General features: G+C 34.4%; 1 protein-coding gene across 1 annotated transcript in view; it reads right to left on the bottom strand.

The window, feature by feature from the left end:
* Positions 1 to 11,029, bottom strand: part of LOC136814609 (inositol 1,4,5-triphosphate receptor associated 2-like) — a 33,722-nt gene extending 22,693 nt beyond the window's left edge. Inside the window, exons 1-17 of the mRNA XM_067071090.1 lie at positions 10,809 to 11,029; positions 10,134 to 10,252; positions 8,511 to 8,577; positions 8,160 to 8,220; positions 7,753 to 7,801; positions 7,009 to 7,096; positions 6,391 to 6,461; positions 5,599 to 5,663; positions 5,306 to 5,358; positions 4,563 to 4,613; positions 3,178 to 3,255; positions 2,811 to 2,864; positions 2,575 to 2,637; positions 2,107 to 2,171; positions 1,768 to 1,894; positions 1,269 to 1,409; positions 315 to 410 (exon numbers count right to left, since the gene is read on the bottom strand). Of these exons, the coding sequence (XP_066927191.1) occupies positions 315 to 410; positions 1,269 to 1,409; positions 1,768 to 1,894; positions 2,107 to 2,171; positions 2,575 to 2,637; positions 2,811 to 2,864; positions 3,178 to 3,255; positions 4,563 to 4,613; positions 5,306 to 5,358; positions 5,599 to 5,663; positions 6,391 to 6,461; positions 7,009 to 7,096; positions 7,753 to 7,801; positions 8,160 to 8,220; positions 8,511 to 8,577; positions 10,134 to 10,252; positions 10,809 to 10,958 (1,398 nt within the window). The 5' untranslated portion in view covers positions 10,959 to 11,029. The remainder of the gene's footprint in view (positions 1 to 314; positions 411 to 1,268; positions 1,410 to 1,767; positions 1,895 to 2,106; positions 2,172 to 2,574; positions 2,638 to 2,810; positions 2,865 to 3,177; positions 3,256 to 4,562; positions 4,614 to 5,305; positions 5,359 to 5,598; positions 5,664 to 6,390; positions 6,462 to 7,008; positions 7,097 to 7,752; positions 7,802 to 8,159; positions 8,221 to 8,510; positions 8,578 to 10,133; positions 10,253 to 10,808) is intronic.
* Positions 11,030 to 25,455: the final 14,426 nt, after the last annotated feature.

The following is a 25,455-nucleotide window of genomic DNA, read 5'->3' as shown; positions in this document are numbered from 1 at the left end:
CACAAATCCCATCTTATTACCAGAGATGTACATACGAATCAGTATTATATCGTGCGGGGTCTCTAGAGAGGGTTTGGAAAGAATTTTGATTTGATTCTAGCAAAAATATGAGCTTAGTTTTAAGAATACTCTTAGATTTTGCGCACCGCAAAATAATTTAGAAATTTAGCGCTTAGATATAGAAATCCCAGCAATTTAAGTAGCCTGTATCAAACTCTTTTTTGCTTACTGAAAATATAACGGCAAAATGTTTCACATAAAACAAAAAATCGCACGTGGGAGGGTTGGTACAGGCTACAATTTAGGCGACTTACAGAGGCTCGAGAACCATCAATAGACGTTTCTTGGTGTTTCACAATGTCTTCAATCTTCGTGAATACTATTTGCTTCTTTTCTTTGAACTTGTCCCTCTATGGAAAGAATGTGGTATGAGAGTGAAGTATAAAATGAGCGAATAGAGCTATCAAGTTGAAGAGAATCTATGGAAGTTCATAAGCTAAAAATGGATACTTCTTCAACCTGCCATATCTCTAGGCCATTTCAAGGTCTAAGTGAATCATGCGTAGTTCATAGAATATTTTTAGACCAACAGAAAGTCGTTATCACAGCGTGGTGGTCCTATAATTACCCTTGATTCCTTTCGACCATGAAAATTCCCTTTGCGAAGGGAAAGAAGGAGGAAATGAAAAAATTATTTTCATAGTCCTTTGACAATTCATTAATGACTAAAATATCTAATTTTTTAATAATATTTTTTACCCTTATTATGAATATTGAAAAAAAGGCAAAATCATGATGACGTCAAAATTGCATTTATTTGCCTTTATATCGACGTTACTTTATCGCTAAGGGTATCTTGCATTTTTCACAAGAGCACTCCTACACTTGTGAGTTGATACCGTGATCGAGAAGAATTTTTGTTACTAGTCTCCTCAAAAGCTATCCGCGCCGCTAAGGGTTGATAGCATTGAGTTTAAAGGCTGAAGGGCTAGAGTAGAATCTCTAACCTTTCCCAGGCAAGAAAAAGTCATGCCACTTATTCCTCATCCAGAGCACGCCGCAATCATGACAACGGATTGTATCTAGTGGTTCCTTTGTTTTTGAGGAATGTATTTTTTGAAATCTAGCGATATATTTTACTTTCACGGCGCGGGCGTTCTGGATGGAAAATAAGTGGCTTCATTTCCCATCCAGGAGTCACGAGTCTAGCCCTTCGGGCTCGGAAGTCAATGGTTGAGTCACTCTGTCACTCAGAGAGAGTCACTTACGCATTGCTGTGCGAAATGTGAGAATTGTTTTGGCGAGGTCGGATCTTTTCTTGACATCGAGGGCGAGTAATCACTGGCATCCGAAAAATCAAGATGTGTACAAACTGAACTATTGTCTTCGAATGTTTCACCTTCGCTGTCCTAGAACAAAGAAATTATGCCACGTGACCAATACCATAGACTGTGTAAGAGAACCTCGGTCTTGTTTCATTCTATTTATTGTTAAGAACTCGAACGAATAATCTATGCCAAATACCGGTCTGAGTTAATCACCAAAAAAAATAAACGGAAAAATTATTAATTGGACACTGGCTAGAGGTGTCTGCCTTTTGGTGACTTTTTTTATAAGGATCTAACTATAAAACGAATAGGGAAAATAATCATAGGTGCTCGCCTTTTAGATTTTCCGCCAATTAAAAGCTCATTTTGTATTTTAAAATGTGCGCAAATCTGCGTTAAAGATAAAATGTGTCTTTAATTCAAAAGAACATTTACTTACCATTTCAGCGATGAGTTCTTCTTGCAATGAAGGCCCCCAGGGTTCTCGTTGAATACTTGGGACCCAGGGTTCGCAACGAGTGCTTGATAACAATGGAGTACTTTGAATATTGTTTAACATAGAAATCCTACAAAAGAATTTAGAATTGTCAAGAAATCAAAATATCTGACTATAGAAAATGGAGTACTTGTTGACGAAAAAAGATATTTTTCTAAAAACTGCTTTTAAATAAATATGTTACTTCACTGGTTTGCACATAATTTTCTCCACCTTGATTTGCAAGAGCTCCTTTTGGAAGAAAGCCCTTTCCTGACACTATGGAAAGGAAGTTACAATTACCTACAAACGTCCTGCTTGACCTCTGATAACTCGTTCTCGATGCTGCCTTTTTGTGCCTTTAATACCTACATAGAGTAAGTAGATAGATACATCAATTTAGTGAGGAAGAGGGTATTATTTCTATCCATTCTTGGCATCCCTAAACCTTGAACAACTCTGGTCCCCTTAAGGTTTTTACCCTTTTTTAATCACGGCAAAGAGTATACATGGATTGCCTCGACTCAAACAACATCAAAAAAGGAAAGTGTGATTGAAATTTGGGCACATTTCCCCTGTAAAAGTACAAAAGTGTAGACCAGAAAGGGTTACTCTCTGAGGAATTCCCTTTTGTTTGTATCTCCCCGTGCCTGAGAAAAATTTTCGATCTGCACCTTTGAGCTATGTAAATATATATTTTCTATCGTGAACTGCCCCCAAAAAAAACAAATATTATACAATGATAAGTTAAAAAATGAATTCACTACAAACCTCATTAGCAAGTGATAATTCAGCGATCAAGGCACTCATATACTCCGCTTTGTTTTCAGATTCCTGGAAATAATGAAATAATGAAAAATTTTATTCTTCAAAACATTTTAATTTAAATTTCTGCCCAGAAAAAAAGGAGCGATATCGGACTTAGTTACGAAAGTTATAAAGAACTTAGAAAGGTTATAGTTTAGTAGATTAGAAAAACTAAAAACAAACTAATGTCATAGTAATACCTCGACGACGCATTCTTTGCTTGTCTTTAGATCTTCGATTTGGTTGAGCAAATTCTACAAACAACAAATGGAACAATTTTCTTTCTCTGTGAAAGAATATTTTGAGGTCATCCTTAGAATAGCTTCTAATCGTGTTGATAAGAGTAAAAAAACGTCAGGAAAAAGCACCTTTAAGTTTGGGGCGGATCGCCCTAATGATTTATTGAAACGCTTTGATTTTAATAACACGACTAGAACCTAGTCTACCATAAACTCAGTAAAAATTTAAAAACTAAAGCTTTCAAAACACATAATGTCGAATCTGGATCAATTAAGTCTTTTCCAATCAATGAAAAATCCACTCTTAGAAGAACATTCTGGATAGTACCTTCTGCAATGAAACTTCGTGTGTGAGTTGAACTTTCTCCTCCTTTATTGCTTCCAAACTTGCGTCTAACCGTGAAAACTGAAACAAAATTTTAATGAAAACAAGCTAGATGCTGAATGGACCTACCTGATGATGAAAGTTAGATAGCAATGCGAGGAGAAAAAAATCAGTCAGAAAATATATCGTTTAGCGAAAATGCATAACGCAATAAATTCATCATTGATTGTTGATGGGGGGAGAGGGAAGGGTTGTAGGGAAAAATTAATAGAAAGTTCTGGTCGCAAAAATCAGTTTTATTGACAATTAAATCATGCTTGATGACGGTGAGCATTGTTATCAATAATGTTTTTGTGTGAAGAACATAGAAATACAAGGAAAACATATAATGAAAATCTGCAAAGACGGCGATTTCCGGCATTTTCAACCGGAAAAAATTTTTTCTCAAAAATCGAACTCGGCCATGTTTTGAGCATTACAAATACGCATCTTTCTGCAAAAAATCAGAAAAAGCTAAAGATGAAAATTCGAGAAAATGTAAAAAAAACGGTTTTCCGGCATATTTCTGGCATTTTCGGCCGGGAAAAAATATTTTTCGAAAATCGGGCTCCGTCACATTTTAGGTATTGTCATTTTGCATCAGTGTGCAAAATTTCATGAAAAAATATAAAGTACAGCTCGAGAAATTCAAGAAATACCGTTTTTCCGGCGAAAATAGGCTGTTCCGGCGATTTTTAGAAAGTTCCGGCTTCAAAAATCACTTTTATTGACAATTAAACCATGCTTGATGGTGGGCATTGCTACAAATAATGTTTTTGTGTGAAAAAACAACGAAATATAAGGAAAAAGTCCAATGAAAATCTGCAAAAACGGCGATTTCCGGGATATTTCCGGCATTTTCAGCCGGAATAGAATTTTTCTCAAAAATCGGACTAATCCATGTTTTAGGCATTGCTAATACGCATCTTTGTGCAAAAAATCAGAAAAAACTAATGATGAAATCTCGAGAAAATGCCAAAAAAGCGGTTTTTCCGGCATATTTCCGGCATTTTCGGCCGGAAATGAATTTTTTTCGAAAATCGGGCTCCGTCACATTTTGGGCATTACCATTTTGCATCTTTGTGCCAAAAATTAGGAAAAACTAATGAGCCAGTCCCGAGAAAAGCTAGTAACGAACGGACGAACGGACGAACGGACGAACAGAGGTTAATTTATAGGACCTACAGCCCACCGGGGTAGGTCCAAAAAAGAAGAGAGGATCGAGCTCGTCTAAAAAGAAATCTGAGTATCGAAGTCAAAATTTGCTGTATAATTTTCATACTATTTCTAAACAAAAAAGTTGCAAATAACGATCATTACCGGTTCACAAAATTATTGTCAACACTAACCTTCGTATCGTAATCAAGAAGAACCTGTTGCAAGCTATTGTTCTCGCGTTCCTAAAAAATGAGGAAATTTAAATCGTTAAAAACGAGAGAGAACTAATTCTTTCATACACCTTCATACAACTTTTTACACCCAATGTTAAAATTATGTGTTTTTGACCGTAGCCGCCAATCGCCGCCTGGGCACCTTTTTTGTCTGTTTACCACCCTAAACTCGTATCAGTCTTTTTTCGCACATAAATACAAAAGAAAATGGTGTCAAAAAAGATTGGATTTACTTTAGGGGGATAATTAACTAATCAAATGGCACGCGCCTGTCCGCGCGACTACGGTCGAAAAGGCGTATTGTTACCGCTTTTTAACTGGGTGTTAAAATAAGCCTTTTCATAGATTATTTTAAGTGCAACAACTGCCTCGTTTTGAAACCATTAAACCAAGTTGATTATATCCCTTGAGACTTTAAGTGTTACTTTTTGAATAGAGTGAACCTGTTATGAACTCTCTGGGAATCGATTACCCTAGCAATATTTTGAAAACAAGGTAAGCGTTGCTCGTGATGTAATTTATGAAAAGGTCTTTGAGCCGACCGAAAATTTATATCTATGATAAACATCCAGTATTTATTTTTAAAATATATTTTAAAGAACAGTCTTTATAATAACATTTATAATCCGCTGATAAAAAACACTCCTTACATTGTTTTTAAAGATTTATATTCACAAATCCCAAACTTATGAAGAGCTTACCAAAAGGCAGGTTTTATCGATCAAATCATTTTTCAAATTTTGATACTCCACAACTGAAAATAAAATGAAGATAAATTTTATTTTGAAAAACAAACCCTTTTAAATCACTGAGAAAAAGGAATGAAATTTCGCAGGAAATAAACTATATAGTACTCATGAGACAAGTAACCAAAGCTTGCCCAAAAAAACACTATTTCGCTATAGATAAATACTCTTTACTCCCGGCAAATGGAATCTTAGAATAAACTCGACCATTCGTTTGTATTTTGAGTGAGAAAAAAGTTTTATCAAACCTGTCAGTTTTAGTTCTTCATAGCTTTTGCAAACTTTACGATTTTCTTCCAATAATTTTTCATGTCTGCGTGAAAAGGAAGATCGAGATTTCGTTACCAAGCAAAATATTGGAAACCATTTCGAAACTATCTTGTGTTTATCATAAAAATTAAAAGATGTCTCAAATTTATTACAGGAAAACCACGACTGTAACATGATAGTGACTACAGTTTTAAGCCGGAGTATATTGAAAGTGGTACCCTAATGGTAGTACTCAATATGAGTGAAATCTTTAAACGGAAAACTTCATTAAATTATAGATTGACCCATACCGAATAATGTTACCATATAATAATGGTACCAATTTTCTAAAAACTTCGATTTGCTTGGTCCAGGAAATGGGGTCAGTAGCTCTAGTGAAAATCTTTAAGGGGTGATAAATTTACTATGCGGTGTCCTAGGGGTATATAAATAAAGAATTCTAAAGTTATACTAAATGGATAAAAAAACTATTAATGGGCTTTTCCAGAAAGAAATCGTGCACCCCTGTTGAGGAGGTCCATTTCCGTTCCAAGGGGGTAAGGTTTGAAATGCAGTGGAATTCCATAAGGGTAGACGAAAATCCGTCAAAAATAAGCGGAATTCCAAGGGGGTAATGATTGAAAATTTGTAAAAATTCGGAATTCCAGAGGGGTATGATCCTAAAATTGCCTGGAATTCCAAGGGGGTAGGTCACAAAAGGTTGGACCTCCTCAATAGGGGGTGCACGTTTTTTTCTGGAAAAGCCCAATACTAATTAGCGATAAACTCACTTAGCGATAGTTGATTTCAATTTATCGTTTTCGTTCAAAATAATGGAATTCTGATCTTCTGTATTTATGAGCTAAATTAAAAAAAAGAAAGAATGTGAATTAAGAAAAAACATCACGTTGAAAAAAACATTGAGTATATTGAATATAAAGTCAACGTGGGACGCTAAGTTCACACTTTGTGGCTAGATCGTAATTGAAATTGCACATGGCTCGAGTCTAAAAGTCGACTTTGATTGAGTTTATTATACTTATTAAAATATGGTTCAAATCATCGGATCACTTAAGATTGCTTATTGGAATCTTCCACGTACTTTATGCAACTTTAGTTCCCCGCAGTATTTGACACGATACCTCCATGGTTCCGGCGACTGGGGTTCTAGCCCCCCCCTGCCAAATTTAAATCCCCCCCGCACGACATCGACACGTTACCTTAATATGGCAAAAAGAGAGAAAGAAACTTCCCATGGCGAAAACACAGATAGCAAAGTGCTAATCACCGGGGATAGCTAAAGATTGCGAAGGAATCCTTTCCTTCCAATCCATCATTGTACAAGAGAAATATTTTTCTATTTCTTAAAAAATAAGAATAACACCAGCTTCAAATTTTCTCATGCCTACCTCGCGTTGTAGTTTTGAATTATCTTCAGCCAGTTTCTTGTTTTTAATTTCAAGTTCTTCAAGTCGAACTTGAAAGTCACTGTGGTCCCTAGAGAAATAAAAAGAAGAATAAACCCCACACGAAATGAATTGCTTATATCTCTCTTATTCATTCATCAGTAAAATACAATATTCATTAGTACTCGCATCCCTAAAAGATTTTAGGGCGTGCAAATTCACCCCGAAAACCACGTCTGATAATCTTTTTCTACTAAGCAAGTCCTTTTAAAATACAACCTTTTGCCATGAATTTAAATTCATGCACCACAATATACTTCATCGCATTGAATTTCAAATTCATTACAGCGTTTCCAAGTCGAAAATCTGCAGAGCAAAACTTTGGACCCGGTTTGCAAGCCCATCACGAGTCCCCTATGACAATGACTACTTGATGAATGCTTGCGGCCTACTCATCCACCATCCTGACCCACCTGCTAGCTATTGACATTCTTATTCCAGTAACATACTATTAGAGTTTTGAAAAACTTTTCATTCAAGCCAGCGTTTCCAGACGTCTCCTCGTATACAAGAAAAACTTAGGTAAAAATGCGCGGAAAAATACTAGTCTACACAATAGACAGCTCCAGGCTTTTAGGCCTTACTTTCGAAGAGTAAGAGTTTTACGCTCGAATCGAAGGAAGATATGACGTAGCCTAAAAAACACTGGCCCATAAACAAACATGAAATAAAAGAAGCAAGACTTACCATGAAAGTTCAGATGTTTCAAAACTATCATTACTGTACGTACTTGGAACTGTAGAAAAAAAATGGAATGCTGAAAGTTTACATGTAAAAAAGGCTTCCCAAGCGGCAATTCTGATCACGATATCACGCAATTATTTGTCTTCAATCACGATTACGCTAATTAGTAAAAGACTTGGATAATCACGCCTCCCTTTGAAAAAAGTCCAAATCACGCAATCACGAAAAATAATTTTCCAAAGAAAAAATTCCCTATTACGACATCAACTCGTAAAATATTCTGACTTTGTTGATCTTAGCCGTTGACGCTCGTTGTTGTGGCAAATTTTTCTAATTTTCGCAGATGAAACAAATAATGAGGTTTTCAAGAAAAAGAATAGATTACGAAAAAGGGAAAGATGTACACTTACAACTTGAGTCATTATGTTTTCTTTGAGGGTTGTTTGGGTACGGAGAGTCCAGCATGGCACTCTGTTGAGAAGAAAGAAAGTGAATAAAATACATTTTAAAGGGAGTTAATACTCCTTTATCACTCATGTATAGCGCTGAAGTAAAAGTTGCTTTAGTTAGAAGAGATTAAAAAAATACAAGATTTAGAAGCTTAGATTCTTAACATTTCAAAAAAGAATTCGAGATAATTTAGTCATTTTTTAAATTAATTCCTTCACTTTTACGGAGTATTATGTATGTATATACCCTAAAAATACCAAAGATAGCAAAATATAGACATTCGAATTTATAGACATAGCCATTATTAATACCTTGTCTAGTAATTGTTTGATTGGAGAATTTGGTGCAGAGTTTCCCGTAGTTGTGGTGTTGTTTGTACTAAAAAGTAAAATAAATTTTTAAACCAGTGCCCTTTATCTTTGGCAAACATTGATCAGAATCCAAGGTACTATGTATACCTTATTTCCTTTAAATAGCGCCGGGAAGCTCTCTTAAAATTTCAAACATTTTAGGTGTGATGTTCTTTTCACAATAAAGACGCTATTTTCACAATAAATTATTTTTAAAAGAAAAATGAAACCCTAATACCTTAATTTCACGGTGCGAGGGTATGAAATTTGCGTTTTTTAAGGCCCAATTCTTTTTAACATATTTTTAAACGACCTTTTACTCTCTACCCGCGAGGTTGAACTTTGTAACTTTGCCGATGACAACACCCTCTTTGCAATCGCACAAACCCTTGCTGAAGTTATTTTGAAACTTAATATCGAGATTCAAGATATTTTACACTGGTTTAAGATCAATGGGCTTGTTGCTAACCCTGGCAAGTTTCAAGTTATGTTTCTCGGTAGATTCGAACCTATACATATTTTTACTATAGGTAATATCAAAGTCAAAGTCAAAAATCAGGTTAAACTATTAGGTATATTTATTGATGACAAACTACGCTTTAGCTCTCACGTTGAATTGAAATGCCAAAATGCGGGAAACAAAATCAGCGCACTTAGACACATCCCCGCCTCTTTCTTTCTCTGAAAACGGCGAAGGCTTTATGCCACGCCTATATATTCTCAAACTTTAACTATTGTCCACTAATCTGGATGAATTTTGTAAAACGCAACAATAAGCAAATTCAGAAAATTCAACGTAGAGCATTGGCTGTAGTTCATCAAGATCATGACTCTAGTTTATCTCAATTATTAACTATATCTAAAACAGCAATCTTTTCACATCAAATTCATTCTTAAATCCTTGAAGAAATCTATAAAACTTTGAAAAAACAAAATCCCTTATTTCTAGCAAAACCTTTTACCATTAAAACTTCTGGCTTCAATCTAAGAAGAGGAGAACAGCTTATGCTACCTCCAGCAAACACTGTCAAGTTCGGTTTGCAATCTTTGAGTTTTGTCAGCTCTTTAATCTGGGATCGTCTCCCGAAGGATGTGAAAAGCTCTGCAACATTTAATATTTTTAGGGGAAAGCTAAAAATGCTTCCAGATAATTTTTGTACTTGTCCATTATGTAAATTGTGGTAAATAGCTATTTTTATGAAAGTTGGAATTTATTAGTAAACGGTCACGGCTGTAACTATATAGGACACTAGGTCCTATCGTTGTTACCAACTGAAAATAAATTGATAATAATAATAATTTTTTGCGGAACTAATTTTCGCGGCTGACACCCACTTTTTCTGGAAATTCTTTAACTTTCCTAGAAGTTTTTTAGATTTATAGTAAAAATTGCATTTCGCAGAACTAATTTTCGCGGGTAGACACCCAAAAACGCGAAAATAAGTTCCGCGAAAATCAGTTCCCTTAAGGTATGTTCAAACAAAAATGTAAGAATTCGGTAAGCTGTTAAATGGATCATTTAGCACTGCACAAAAACAAGAAAAAACCTTGGGATGAAAGATTTAAGATTTCTAAAAGCCTTACCGTTCATTAACATATTTAATCCAACATTTAAGGCCGTCTTCGCATGTCGACCAATCAATCATAGGATCCAGACCTTCATCATCCAAAAATGGTGTCAAATCGTCCAAAAAATTCAAAATCTGAATTAATATGAATATCATATGATTATCATGTGTTTGCACTAGACTCAAAATGTACGAAGATTTCAAATTTCATTTTCAAACAATTTGTGCAGGAAATTTACCCTCTCACCCAAACTTTTTTACGATAAGGGATTAAATTTGAGGTAGTAAAGAAAAGGCGATGAGAAACCTAAACATACCTTAGAATTTTAAAGCGAATGAGGTGGTCAAGATTAAGGTAAAACTAAGTAGGAATAATAAGTACTTTGTCTATCGTAGATTGATGGGATCTTGATCATCAAAAGAAACCACCTTGAGAAATCAGCTGTATACACCTTTTCGACCGTAGTCGCGCGGTCAGACGCGTGCCACTTAATTATTTAATTATCCGCCTAAACTCGATCCAATCCTTTTTTAACACATTTTTCTATTTATTGTCTATAGGTGCGAAAAAAGGACTGGGACGGTTTTAGTGGGATAAAGCGGACAAAATAATGCCCGCGCGGTAATTGGCGGCTACGGTCAAAACTGGTCAAAAAGGTGTATTTACAAGAGAGAGAGAGAAAAAACATACCTCAGTACCCGTTGCTTTCTCTTTCAAAAACGTGATGAACCGAGAAACGTGAACCAAGCCAGTCTTTTGATCATCACAAGCCAGGAACACATTATTCAACACTGAAGCAACTTCAGGTTTTAAGCCATTTTCACAAACAAAATCATCCATTTTACATCAAACACATACACTGAATCAGAGATCTTTCCATCAAATTGACTTTTTTTTCAACCTCTCTCACTAAAGATATTATGTTATATGTGAAATATTTAATGAAAATTAAAAAGAGCAAAGAATGATATCAAATGACAAAAGGATTGCAATTTCACACACATTGCATAAAACTGTATGTATGTCGGTAAGGCATATCATACCTTAGACTTTTAAACTCGGAAAAGAGCAGAAAGTTTAAAACGAACATTATTAGACAGACGGGCAGAGGAAAAACCAAGCATATTTGTTCTGTAATGATGATAAGGAAAAATGTCAAAAGCGGAATAATTCATATATTGGACAATAAATATTATGATACACATATTATAAGAACAAACTATATATTATATGAACATAAGGCTTCGATGACCAAAATATTAAGAACAAGTTAAAAACATTTTAAGGCTTTGCGGACCCTAAACATCTAGGTATTTTCTTAGAAAATGGACAAAAATACTCACAAAATAGTGAAAATAAGAGCATCTTAAGGACATTCGAAGTCTTATATTATATTAAGGCTTAAATTTTAGATGTTCTAATAAAATACGTGTAGCGTCAAAAGACGATTCTTATTTAGTAGGTTTCAGATTATCAATAAGGTACCAAAAGAAAGGACAACTTATCTAGAAACTGAAGAAAAATGAGTTTCTACTCTCTATAATGATACATTTATGTACTTACGTGAAAGGGTTTTCAATCAAGATGTTTCCATATGACGTACATTTTACTATTGCAAAGTGGAGAAGCAATATATTTATTCCATTTCATTGCTTTTTATCCTGAAGATGCGATTGAGAAAAACTGCGTTTATCTTAAAGCTTAAAAAGTCTAAAAAAGTTATTTTCAAAAAGAACTAAATGATGATGTTGTATCACTCGTTAAAAGCGTTATTATATCTGACAAACAAGCACGAAAAGCTGTCAGTGACACTCTATAAGACTGGCTTGCCTATAAGAGCCAATCTTCATTACAGGGAAGAAAAAAATGAGAGCTTACTTTAAAAGATTGTATACAGTAGTGTATTTAAAGTGAGCTAAGCCTTAGAGCATAATGAATATAAGCGTTTTTAAAACACCGAGGAGAAAAAAAATAAAGCGGCCTTTTTTTTGTAAAAAAGTGACGTGTTTAATATAGAGGTCACTCCAGCCTCTCCAATCATAATCATAGGGTCAGCCCAGGTTTAGGTCCCAGGCAAAAGTTAAGACCCCCTGAGTTTTGTCTCCCCCCAAAGATTCATGAAGTTTTTGGTAGCCCACAGGGCTTTCTAACCCCGACACTTTTAATAAGTTTATTCCACAAAATAAGGGTTATTCTATGTAAATTGTGTCGCAGTTAAGATAAGATATTTTGCTCATTTTATATAAAAAAATTTTCAGCTTCATGAGCTTCATTTGATTAATTGGAGCCAACCATTTAGATGAAGTATTCAGCCCCACGTTAAATGATGAGATTTCAGCTACCTCAAGTACGTTAGGTCCCCCTAAACTATTTGAAAACTTTTTGGAGAGTTACCCTGCTCCAAACTAGCAGTGGAAGGCCGACGCTATGCAAATGCCTGAAAATCTGACAAACTCTTTAATATATCAAAGACTAGCTCTTTAAAAATAAATCTTAGAAGACGCCCCTCTTATGCTGACAAAGCAGAACAACAAAAGAATTCGCAAAATTTCAAAAGAATTCGCAAAATTTCAAAAGAATTCGCAAAATTTCAAAAGAATTCGCAAAATTTGTGCTCGCGCAGCGTGGGAGGGTGATCAGGTTGTTCATTCTTTTTGTTTAAAATGCTGCGCAAGCAAAAACGTTTTTTGTTAAGAAAGAAAAAATTAAAAATGTTATGATGGGCAGTGTTATATACGCAGATACATATCATTTACAAATTTCACTTTTTAATTAAACTTGTGCATACAGTGTGGAGAGAAAATGTTTATTTGCACATCTTATTATTCAGAGGAGAAAATTCAGAATGTAGAATTTTGATTGGTGGTTTGATATGAATTTTGAGATAAATTAAAAAAATATCATTTTCGCCATAAGTGAGAGGAAAAAACTAAAATTTCATTCTTTTTCCATCAGTATGACTCAAATTTATTCTTTGCCGTCTACACTTTTTTTTATAAGAACAATTTATAAGAAAAATGAGGCTCAGAATTGCCAAATAATAAGGACAAATTTAAGAACAATACCGAGCCTGGAATCACTAAATTTCAAGCAATTTAAGGGACAAAGTAGTAAAAATTGGGTATAAAGCCTATAATAACTCAATTTCACCCCTATAAATAAGAACATGATAAGAACAATTTGAGGCTCAAAGTGCCAAAAAAAAATAAGAACAGCCGAGCCTCAACAAAAATTTACTGGCTCTTATAGAAAAAAGTGTACAGTAAAGGTTGAATCGAAAAATAATAAATTGGCAACTCTCAAGAAATGAAAAAAATATCAATAACTTCCATAACGATAAGCAATCACGGACGTATACACGTTTCCAGTGTTTTTATGGCTCGTGTAATACATATTTTCAGTTCTTAATAAATGATGAAAAATTAAAGACCTATAACATTATTTTAAGGTAATATCTCTAAGCCAAGGTTAATCTAAAAGTATATTTTCAAACAATCAAATTTTTATTGAACCTAAAAGGGAAAAAAACATTATAACAAAAGTATGAAAGTGTGAATTGATAATAAATCCCTCAAATCAAATAACAATAAAATATGCAATACAAATAACAATATAAAATTACACAAGGTATTTGACCAAAACATGAAAACAGCTTCTAAAAACTTGCAGTGAAATTTCCTAAGACCCTGTAAGACCTGCAAGCTAATCAACTAAGTAACTCTATTTTCATTTCTGGAATGTGATAATGAAAACTAGAGAAGATCATCTTCATGCAAAAAATAAACAAAAAACGAGTGTTGTGTACAGAACCTGTTTTAACACTCTTCAAGCCTCTTCAAAAAATACAAATTTGTTCCCTGTTTCTGTTCCAAAGGCTAAAAAGGGAAAAAGCTAAGATTTTTTTGCAGATCAAGAATCAGAAAATTTTTACACCAGAGAAAATCTTTTGGCTTTAAACCGAAAATGCATGTTTTTAATCTTCCCGCTTATCAGATAAGACTTGAATATTTAATGAGACCTTCTTTTTCTTTGTGTCAATAATAACAGTATACATAGAAAAAAGCTTCTTCGATTAGAATGGTCTTTTTGATGATATTATTTAAGATATTGATAAGAAGACACAAGGCTTTATTTGATAATAACCACACATTATTTGAAAAAAAATCAAATCTTTCAACTTCCTAGTCAAAGGCTTTTTGAAGAGGAGAGATTCTTGGTGACTTAATAATTCATAAGCCCTTTTTTTATTTCTTCAAATATCACACTGAGTGATGTGGTGTTGTTTTGTTTCAGATGAGACCTCTCTTTAATAAATTTGATTTTCAAAATGGAATCCAAATAAAATATAAAATTTGTAAGGAAAAAAACTTAACACGAACGTGAATATGAATAATGCCAATCATTATTATAGATCATCTAGGTGGTCAAGAGCAAATAAAAATTGAAATTTATTTCAATCAGTTTCAATTGTTAATACAACGTTAAAACTATTTAGTTCTATGATTGCCTTTTTTATATTTGTCTTATTTTAGCTTTTAAACAAGGTGGTCAAAATGAGGTCAATAAAAGAAAGAACGATCGTAGTGTGCAGAAGGTCTCAACCTCTCCATTTACATTATATTTTACCTCAATGTACACCCCTTATTCTTAATTTTTTTCTAACCTGCACTTTTTACAGCTGGCAGCAAGTTTACTGAACACTTCAAATTTCTATATATAGAATAGTGCGACAGGCTAAAAATTGGCCATTAGTATTGCCATTTTGCTAAAAAACACCAAATTCTTTGACCAATGCAACGTATGACCTAAAGTGTTTTTGAGTGCCAGTCCTAGCTACTGACGGTTATGAAAAATGTATTTGAAGTATGCTATTTTAAGAGCCATTTTCTGTAAGAATCAGGCAGGTCGAGGAAGCGATATCCTCAGATTTTGCCAATTTTTGGATATTTTGCTCAAATATATGAAAATAACATCCTGTGAAAATTTTTTTGAAAAATCTTTTTTCGTTCCCAAGATATGTATGGGCCTTTATAAAATTTGGGCCAATTTGCCCAAAAAAGTGCACTTTTGATAAATCTTTGACTTCAAGAGCAATTTTAGACATGATCAAGCTTAAGATTCATTTCAATACATATTTTCCTGGAAAAATTCCATGGGTACAACAAGCATCAGCCAAAGTTGCTTCCTCGTTACCTGTTGGGGTCTGCTATTTCTGTCTCTGTGACCCTAATTTGCCCTGAAATTCAGTGAAAATTGTGTCCAAGACTTTGATATTGCAATCTAAGACATTTACCATGGTCTGGAACCACTAGGAAACAGTTTGGAAAATTTTGATAAAGCTGGATGCCTGGTTGCTAGGGAAAAAAATGCGTTGCTAAGGGAAAAATTGTCTTTGATGACTTAAAAAGATTTTGCAAATTGTGCCAAAATGGTATTAGGGCACATGGGTTTGATTTTAGGATTGGGTAAAATGGCCAAAACACTAACTAAAAATGGTTTGTTTCAGTGGTGGAACTTAGGGCCATGGCTTTAAAAGCTTATTGAAAATACTAAAAATTGAGCGAAAAGTTATGTTTAACCGCCATTTTAGGGCGTGGCCTTAAGTGCCACATGAAAACTTTTATTGAAAGTTAAAGATAACCATTTAAAGACTTCAGAAATATACAAAAATATCAATGTGACACTATCTATCTTCAAGCAATGATTTCTAGCTCCATGGGGTCAAAAAAATTTTCTCAAAATGCCATTTTTTCAAAGTACCCATGGATTTCTACTAGGAAAATATGTATTGAAATGAATCTTAAGCTTGATCGTGTCTAAAATTGCTCTTGAAGTCAAAGATTTATCAAAAGCGCACTTTTTGGGGCAAATTGGCCCAAATTTTAAAGGCCCATATCTTGGGAACGAAAAAAGATTTTTCAAAAAAATTTTCACAGGATGTTATTTTCATGTATTTGAGCAAAATATCCAAAAATTGGCAAAATCTGAGGATATCACTCCTCGACCTGCCTGATTCTGTCTGATTTTTACAGAAAATGGCTCTTAAAGTCTAATAGTACTTGCGATTGATACAATAATGTGAAGATTTAAAGTCACATTTTTTTTTGTTATTCATCATCATTTAGGTTGTCCTTCGTAATGACAATTGAGTCATATAAATTTTTAAAGTAATTAAAGTAATTTTCAAACCATAGTTCGAAAATTTGTGATCGATTGGTGTTTCTGTTCAAAACATTTTTCCCAAGGCCAGGTGATGCAATTAAAGCTGTCAACAAGGAAAACTGTACCCCTGTAGTAATACTGAGAAAAAAGACATTTTTCCTGGTTGCAAATTTTTGGGGAAAAAGAAAGTACTCTATGTATATTTTACCTATGGGAACCTGGAACAAGGATTTAGAAAAGTTTTGTTTTCAGTAAAGAATCAGTGTTGTGAATTTTAAGAGCCAGTTTTTTTTAAAGTTCAGTCCCTGGTCTATTCATTTTGTCCTATTGGCCCCTAGCAGCCGGGAAAGCCAATTAGGTTTAAAGAAAGTACTAACTTTAAAGCCCAATTTTCTTAGAAATCCCATAATCCCATAATCTTGATCTAAAAATTTTCTTAACATTGCTCGAAAAAATAACTAAAATTTGGGATATTTTGGCAAACTTTTTAATGGGGTCTACAGTAAAGTCACTGAATTTGTTGTAATAAAAGGGCTATGATGAATCTTTAATATCAAAAACATGAAATTAGGTGAAAAAAGTTGTCAAATGTGTTTTTTTGGACGAGAAAGGCTTTTTTTTCTCATCACATTCCATAGAAAGGTTTCTGAGAAAAATCAAATATGGTACTCTCAGCTTATAATAGAGGCTGAAATTTCACAGGCAGCTTCTAACTCCTCTTAACTCCTTTAATTTTGTAAAATTGACCTGAATTGACTTAAAAGTACACTTTTGGCTGAAACTTTTACCCAAAATGAGTACCCATTAATACTTGATTTTGTGAAAGCATGCTATGGATAGCGCAGCAATTTATCAGAAGTTGGAACCCTTTTCCTTTCCTTTTAAATATTAGGGCTAGCTCAAAGTTTGTCTAAAGTCTAAAATTCTAAAAATCTTGACAATGCTGCTCAAAACAACTACAACAATTTTTGCTCAAGATTGAACAGAAAATGAGTCCTCTAAGACAATGAAATCTTGGTTTTTGGGATGTTTAACGGGGATAGTATAAACTTTCATCAAAACCTCTACCTCCTGATCTACTAGATTTAAATATAAAGTCTGTCAAAATGTGCTTCTAAACTCTTAAATATTTGATTGATGAACTTCTAACTTTTAAAAACAACTTTGCCCTTAGATACATAGAGATAAGTCCAAAAGTACAAAATATTCCTAAACCTTACCTTCTATACGGATAATTTGACTGCATTTAACTGCATTTAAGAGCAAAAAAAGGTTTAATAGAAAAACTGTCCCCTTCTTAAGTCTTGAGATCAGTTTAATAATTTAGGTCTAAGACTAGAAATAATGTTCCCCACACCACAACTGATCTGAAGCTATTGATTCAATATAAATTTTAGAAATTACTTTATTAGACATTCCAAACATTGAATATTATCAGATATTGTTCATTATTTGCACCTTCGAGTTTAAAATAGGATTGTACATTTTTTAGATGCTTGAAAAAAAAGAAAATATTTTAATCACAATGGCCCATGAATGCGTGAATGGTCATTTCAGTTGCATGAATGCATTAAAATTGAAAAAATTGTGTGAATGTGTGAATTGAAAAAACTTATGTGAATGTGAAAATCCACTTTTTGATTGCGTTAATTGGCTATTTTGTGTGTGGATACATGAATTTTCCCTTTTTTCCACCGTTTATGTGCAGTTTTTTTTATTTTCCAATGTTTCCCCAATTTTTTGAAAAATCAGGTTATTGTGTGACAAATTTGCGTGAATGTGTGAATTTCAAAATTAATTACGTGATTGCGTGAATTAAAAGGGTCTGCAGGGGGGGTCCTTATGGATATTGTGGACGGACAGGTGTTTTACAAGTTCTGTGATTGGAAATCAGACAAGACAGGGGCGTTTTTGTATGTAAGATTAATTCATCATATATATGTCTTTATTTTTTTATGACAAATTGATGTTTTGTGCGTACAATTTTTACAGTTTTGATTCCCATTGAAAAAGCAAAGACAAAAATATATTATTTGGATCTGGCATGCGGGAATGGTGTCATGACCTGCAGGCCATCTAGTAGGGTTGGGTATGGGTGTGGTTTTAGTGTGGTTATGTATTACTATTAGATTGGTTAGGAATTGGGTTATTATCAGTTATGGTAAGGGTTGGAGCTTGCAAAACAAACATTCTTTTACCAATGTCTAAACTTTTCACTATATCTAAAGAATTTTTCTGCTTTGATTATGGTCAGGCATTTGATGGCTACTTGATTGGAACAAATTTTTGCGGGAATTAATTTTAGCTTTTTTGCTGGTTTTTCGTCAAAATCGCGAAAATTTGAGCCCGCAAAAAAAATTTGTCCAAAAAAGGGCAAAACCTGGCAAAACCGCAAAAATTCTGAAATGAGAAAAAACGCGAAAATCAAAACCTACGAAATGCAATTTTTCTGATATTTTTTTCTACCGCACAAATTATATAGTTCCAATATATAACGTATGCTATGCAAGTTATACCTGACTTCACTGTATCTATTTGTTTTCAGGATTTTTGAGATTGATTGCTTTACCAAACAAAACGCATGGATTTTCTATTAAAATAGTATAGTATGTAGTTTGTACAATACAACATAGCCGTTAGAAATGATCTTCTGGCATGAATCTGTAGCGTAGTGGTTAGGGCCTTGGGTTTCTGATCAGCGGAACTTTGCATTTAGTGGGCTGTTTGAATCCCACAGGAGGCAATCTTTTGGAAAATCATTCAAACACGAGTTGAAAAACATAACTCCCAGAAAGTCAGAAAAACTACAAACTATAGAGCCTGGAAAGTGTGAAATAATTTATTTTTTGCTTTTTCGAAGAAGCCACGATGACCCGGCCATTGAAAAATCATATTCTGGTTTTCATGTGTTTTTCATCATGTTGCTGAAACTCTGCCTTCGCTGATGCCTTAGAAAGAACTTTTTGCAAACCTTTTTCGCTGATGGCTTGGGCTTGCACACCAGAGCAGAAGCAGCCGGCCAAGCCCCAAGGCAGGCAACAAAATGACAGTAAGGGTGTAGAGTAGAGAGAAAAAGCATTGCCCTTTAACTAGCACCTGTCTGGATTTCAAAATTATAGAAGAATGCTGAAAGAACGAAAATAATTTATCAAATACATGAGGAATACCTTTGATGTTCTATCAGTCTGTGAATCTTACATCTTTTTTTTTTAACTCATTTTACGTTTTCTGGTTTTCCACTTCAGTTTTTAGCTGTACTGTATTTTGCTTTGGTTCGATTGTTTTCCACTTTCGTTTTGCCGTCAGCCAAAAAAATTGTGAAATTTTCGCGCCTCGTTTGTCGTTTTCAAGTGTTCAGTTCCAGTCCTCCAAAACAAGCCGCCCTGAAGCCGCCCTGAACGCCTCTCCTCTCTTGCTCCATATCGTGGATTTTTTTCCGTCACCGGACGAAAAAACCTACGTCAGCGGCCAAAGACCTTCAAATCTCTGATGTACCAAAGATTTAGAGAAAGGCCGTTGGTGTAGGTCTTTGTCCACTGAAATGAATTGCACATTAAATTTGTAGGTAGGTATTCGGCCGTTAGAGCAGCGTAGGTCTTCAGCCGCTGGAAAACCGTACATCAAAGTTTTGAAGGTGATCGGCGCCGCTGACGTAGGTCTTCGTCCGTTGACGGAAAAAAAAATCCACTGCGTCATCCATGCAGCTATATTGCAACTTCATAGTGAAAGTAAACTTTTTTAGCATTTTTTTACACAAGTGTCCACTGCCAAACGATTTTATGTATATGTATCCTATTTGTGCAGTGAGGCGCGTTCTTTCTGTGCAAGAAAATTAATTTCAATCGACCCTTTCCATCAAGCCTCTCCGTCCCCTCGAACGAGGCGGGATGTTTTAACACTTATTAAATCAATTTTGGCTACTTACCAACAAAAAAGAAATCAGATCAGACCTCAAGGCTTAGGGGACACGAGAAGTTTTTTCGCGTTGGTGCAACGCAACATGCTCTATCCCACACACCAACACAAGAAAAAAAGTGCGTGTCCCATGGTTTCTTTTTTTGTTTCTTGGTATAATAAGTGAGGGGAATACCCAAAAGACACGCTGATTTTGTTCCTAGGACAATGGAGCAAAATTGATTCGAATCGATTCACCTCAGGATCTTGAAAATAAAAGAAATTTTGTTGGATGAAACTTTTTGCTCCCCTAAACTTATAAGTGTGATTTCCGCTAAAGTACCTACTTGTAATCATCTCGCGCATTTAATCCTCGTATTAGCCCTTATCACGCAGCGTTCATCTTTGAAAACATTGGAGAACATGCCTTTAAGGGCCACACCTATAACAGGTAATTTAGAGGACATCCCTGGTGAGGTGCTGTTTATAGAAGAACACAAAAGCAAGCAAACGGTGCAAGAAAAACATAGAGAAATTGACTGAAAACAAAATATCATTTTAAATAACTCCAAATTTTCCAGTTCGGCTATATAAAACCAATAATTCATAAATGAGTTTATTAGATATTACTTTAATGGGATAAACATTCGCGGGGATTAAATTTCGCGGTTGGGCCTATCCGCCAAATTCAAAAATTTCGAGGGGACTTAATTTCGCGGATGGCACTATTGGGTGGCAATAATATTTTCACGATTTTGTGACTTTTACTGTCAAATGATGCATGTTGGTTGTTGAAATACACGTTTTTTTTTTTATAAGAAAAAACTATATAAGAACATAAGGCTTCGAGGCCCAAAAATTTAAGAACATTCTAAGAACATTTTAAGGCTTTGGAGACTTAAAAACATGCATTTTCTTAAGAAATTACATCAAAATGCTCAAAAAATGCTGAAAATAAGAACATCTTAAGAACCAGTAAGAACATTTTTAGGCTTCAAATCCAAAAAAACTAAGAACATCTGAAGGCTTCGAAAATTTTTGACGTTCTTATAAAAAAAAAAACGTGTACGCATTATTTACGCTTCTTTGACGCAAGTAGCCATTGAAATAGTATTCATTTGATATATTTTGAGTTTTGTTTAGAAATATTTCGCGGATGAGACCCTTCCAAATTTCCATTGGGATATAATTTCGCGGATTTTCGCAGATGACACCCAAATCCGCGAAATCCACGAAATTTGATCCCCGCGAAAGTTTATCCCATTATAAAGAAACATTTAACTCAATTTCGAGGGAAGTTGTTTCTGGAAGTCGAGGGATTGCGTATGTGATATACCGTGTGGTCCAAAAAAAGTTTACCTATACAAAACTTGAAGTCGATAGCACAATTAGAGCGATCTACGTCAAAATTTACAAATTTATGGAAACCTTTTTTTAGACCACCCGGTAGATTATCAATAAAATATCAAGAAAAAAAAGAAATTATACCATATAATAAGGTCAAAAAGATTATTTTCGACACATACATATTTCTTCGAACTACGAAAAATTGTATAACAAACATTTACCAAAGTTTTTCCTTTGTACGCATTTACCATATGCAATACAATTAGAAAGAACATAGTTTAATATAGTGGGGTCGTTTAGCATAATTTACGGGAAAACAATAAGATCTAGCTGAAACTTTCTCCAGACCTTCTCTATAGGATGGTTATGTCTCAGGAAAAATTCCCCTAAAATCCCACTGGTGGAACATCCCTTTTTTGGGACATTTCTTTTTTCCCCAGACAAAACCCTAAGGGCGAAATTTTTTGAAAATTTCAAACTCATTTTCAGACATTATCAAGTATACCATTCGAAAGCTCTCGAAAAACTATATAGAAGACTTTTAAACGGGTATAGCCGATTTCATTACCTAACTCAAGATAATTCACGCAGAAGATGCTATTTATAGTCAATTTAGACCAAAATGTGGCGAAAAGTGGAACTTGCGCATGAAATATCTCGAGTTAGGTAAGGAAATCAGCTATAACCGTTTAAAAGTCTTCTATATAGATTTTCGAGAGCTTTCGAATGGTATACATAATATTGTCTGGAAATAAGTTTGAAATTTTCAAAAAATTTCGCCCTTAGGTTTTTGCCTGGGGAAAATAGAAATGTCCCAGAAAAGGGATGTTTCACCAGTGGGATTTTAGGGGAATTTTTCCTGAGATATAAGCATCCTATAGAGAAGGTCTGGAGAAAGTTTCAGCTAGATCATATTTTTTTCCTACAAACAGCCTGTATTTTTGTAACACAACCACACTAATAGCATTCAGACAAACACTACGACCAAACTGAACTAAATAATATCCGTTTTTTATATCATAAAGATGAAGAAAATACATCAATAAAAAAACAAAATTAAAGCTATTAAGGAAAAGCAGTAATATAATATTGTTTCATAGCAAAATTCATTTTCAAATTCATACGTTAATTAAGTGACCTATTATCGTCTTACCACAGGAAACATCAGTATGTTTTAATCACATAGAAAGTATAATGTAAACTGAAATCAGGTTGATTGATTACCAGCATGTATTTCGCCTCGTCATAACAATCATATACTTAAAGTCTATTTCAAATTAGCTGGCAGTGTTTTTTCAAACCTCAATAACTTTTGATATAATTTCTAATTAAGTAGCGATTTTGTGCTCGTTGAAAAACAAAACAGGAGTGGAATATTGTTATAAAGAAAAAACTCAAAAAGATAGGTAAATAAAGATTGAAAATGAAGAAGAAGAAAATCAACTCCTTCAATTAATGTGCGTTAATTAATATTTTCACACGAGTGACTCTTTGATCTTAGAACATCATTAATGTGAAGAAAATTTTCAAAAAAAATTATTCCATCGAAAGATGTCCAAAGTTTATCAATGAATTGACTTCGAAAATCATCAAAAAACAAAAAAAAAGAGCCTTTAAGTTAACCAGGGCAACGTTCTAAGCTGTATTTTTTTATTAAATGAATATTTTTTTAATCTTTTATGACGTTCTAAGATAGAAGAGTTTCTGATACAAAAATGAAGATCATAGCATTATTCTACAAGAAGTTGATTTACATCTTCTTCATTTTCATCTTTGTTTTTTCCATTTTTTGAATTTTTTCTTTTTTGATAATATTCCACTTCAAATTACCTTTTTAACAAGCACGGATCCGCTAACTAATTCAAATTCTATCAAAAGTTATTGAGGTTTGAAAAAACACTGCCAGCTAATTTGAAATAGACTTTAAAACTGTCGGACGGGAATTTTAAACACGATACGCATCCCCTACAGGGTGTCCGAAAAAAATGTATTGAGGAGTCGTACCACTTCTATAGAAAGAAAGTCCTTGTGTGTTTTTGCAATGTTAATCAAAGTTTCTCTCTGTGTCATATTAATTGTCATAAGACATCTTTTAAGAATAACTCTTACAAAAAAAACAATTCTCAATTACTCTAACGTCATGAAAATTGCAAAGAAAGTTCATTCTTTTTTATCATAATCATAATGACAAAAATGATAAAAACAATTATTGTGTCTGATTGTGTTGCTGTTTGTATATATTTTCTTACATTTTGTTAAAGGGACATAACAGTACTTGCGAAATTTGTAAACAAACTGTATGCAGTGGATACAAAATCAAAACAAGTAGCCTGGCGGCATTACGGCCCAGCATAAGACGTCTTTCATTGTATCGAATGTACAATATTAATCTGACACCAAGTGGCCTATTCCCGTGACGCTTCAAGGCCTCTCGAACATAGTTTTTCATATTTATATTGTTAAAATGTATATTTCTGGTACGCAGCCTCCCTTCTATAGAGGTTTTGTAGATGGCACTGAATAATCTGTAGTATTTCAGATATTGTTTATTAATAGAAATAACAGCACATGGGTCAATTTCCGTGTTTTCAGGTGTTTCCAATAGGTACGTTTTTTATAAGAATGTAAGGCAATGTTTATTGTAATAGTCGAACGTGCGCACCGCACTGGGCTCAACTTCAGATTTTCCCGTTATTAGAAGGCCCAATTGTAACATTTCAGGCCCCAGGCCCCAAAAATCAAAATTTTCAAAAAATGAAAAAAAAAAACCCCAGATATTCACCCAAGGAACAAGTGTGCCAAATTTCAGCCAAATCGGACCGTTTTTAAAGTCTCCAAGCTGCCAGCCTCGCTTTGGTGAAAAACTCGTCCCCAGGCCCCAAATATCAAAATTTTCAAAAAATGAAAAAAAAAAACCCAGATATTCACCCAAGGAACAAGTGTGCCAAATTTCAGCCAAATCCGACCTTTTTTGAAGTGTCCAGGCTGCCAGCCTCGTTTTGGTGAAAAACTCGTCCCCAGGCCCCAAAAATCAAAAATTTCAAAAAATGAAAAAAACACCCCCAGATATTCACCCAAGGAACAAGTGTGCCAAATTTCAGCCAAATCCGACATTTCTTGAAGTGTCCAGGCTGCCAGCCTCGTTTTGGTGAAAAACTCGTCCCCAGGCCCCAAAAATCAAAATTTTCAAAAAATGAAAAAAAAAACCCCAGATATTCACCCAAGGAACAAGTGTGCCAAATTTCAGCCAAATCCGACCTTTTTGAAGTGTCCAGGCTGCCAGCCAGCCTCGTTTTGGTGAAAAACTCGTCCCCAGGCCCCAAAAATCAAAAAATTCAAAAAATGAAAAAAAAACACCCCCAGATATTCACCCAAGGAACAAGTGTGCCAAATTTCAGCCAAATCCGACATTTCTTGAAGTGTCCAGGCTGCCAGCCTCGTTTTGGTGAAAAACTCGTCCCCAGGCCCCAAAAATCAAAATTTTCAAAAAATGAAAAAAACACCCCCAGATATTCACCCAAGGAACAAGTGTGCCGAATTTCAGTCAAATCCGACCTTTTTTGAAGTGTCCAGGCTGCCCAAAAGTTTTAGCCTCGTTTTGGCGAAAAACTCGTCCCCAGGCCCCAAAAATCAAAATTTTCAAAAAATGAAAAAAACACCCCCAGATATTCACCCAAGGAACAAGTGTGCCAAATTTCAGCCAAATCCGACCTTTTTTGAAGTGTCCAGCCTGCCCTAAAGTTTTCGGACGGACATACATACAGACAGACAGACATACATACAGACATTCTCAGATTATAGCTCAACTGAAGTTGAGAATAGAGCTATAGGAGTTTTTTTTTAAGAAATAATTTTATTTTGTAGAACCATTACTTGTAATTATTCCATCGTATGTATTAGTAAAATGCTTTTTTTATCTCCTTGAAAAAAATAA

The sequence above is a fragment of the Clytia hemisphaerica genome, unplaced genomic scaffold (genome assembly GCF_902728285.1).
Source record: "Clytia hemisphaerica strain Z4C2 unplaced genomic scaffold, Clytia hemisphaerica genome assembly, whole genome shotgun sequence".
Taxonomy (NCBI): domain Eukaryota; kingdom Metazoa; phylum Cnidaria; class Hydrozoa; order Leptothecata; family Clytiidae; genus Clytia; species Clytia hemisphaerica.
This window is presented reverse-complemented; position numbering and strand designations above follow the sequence as displayed.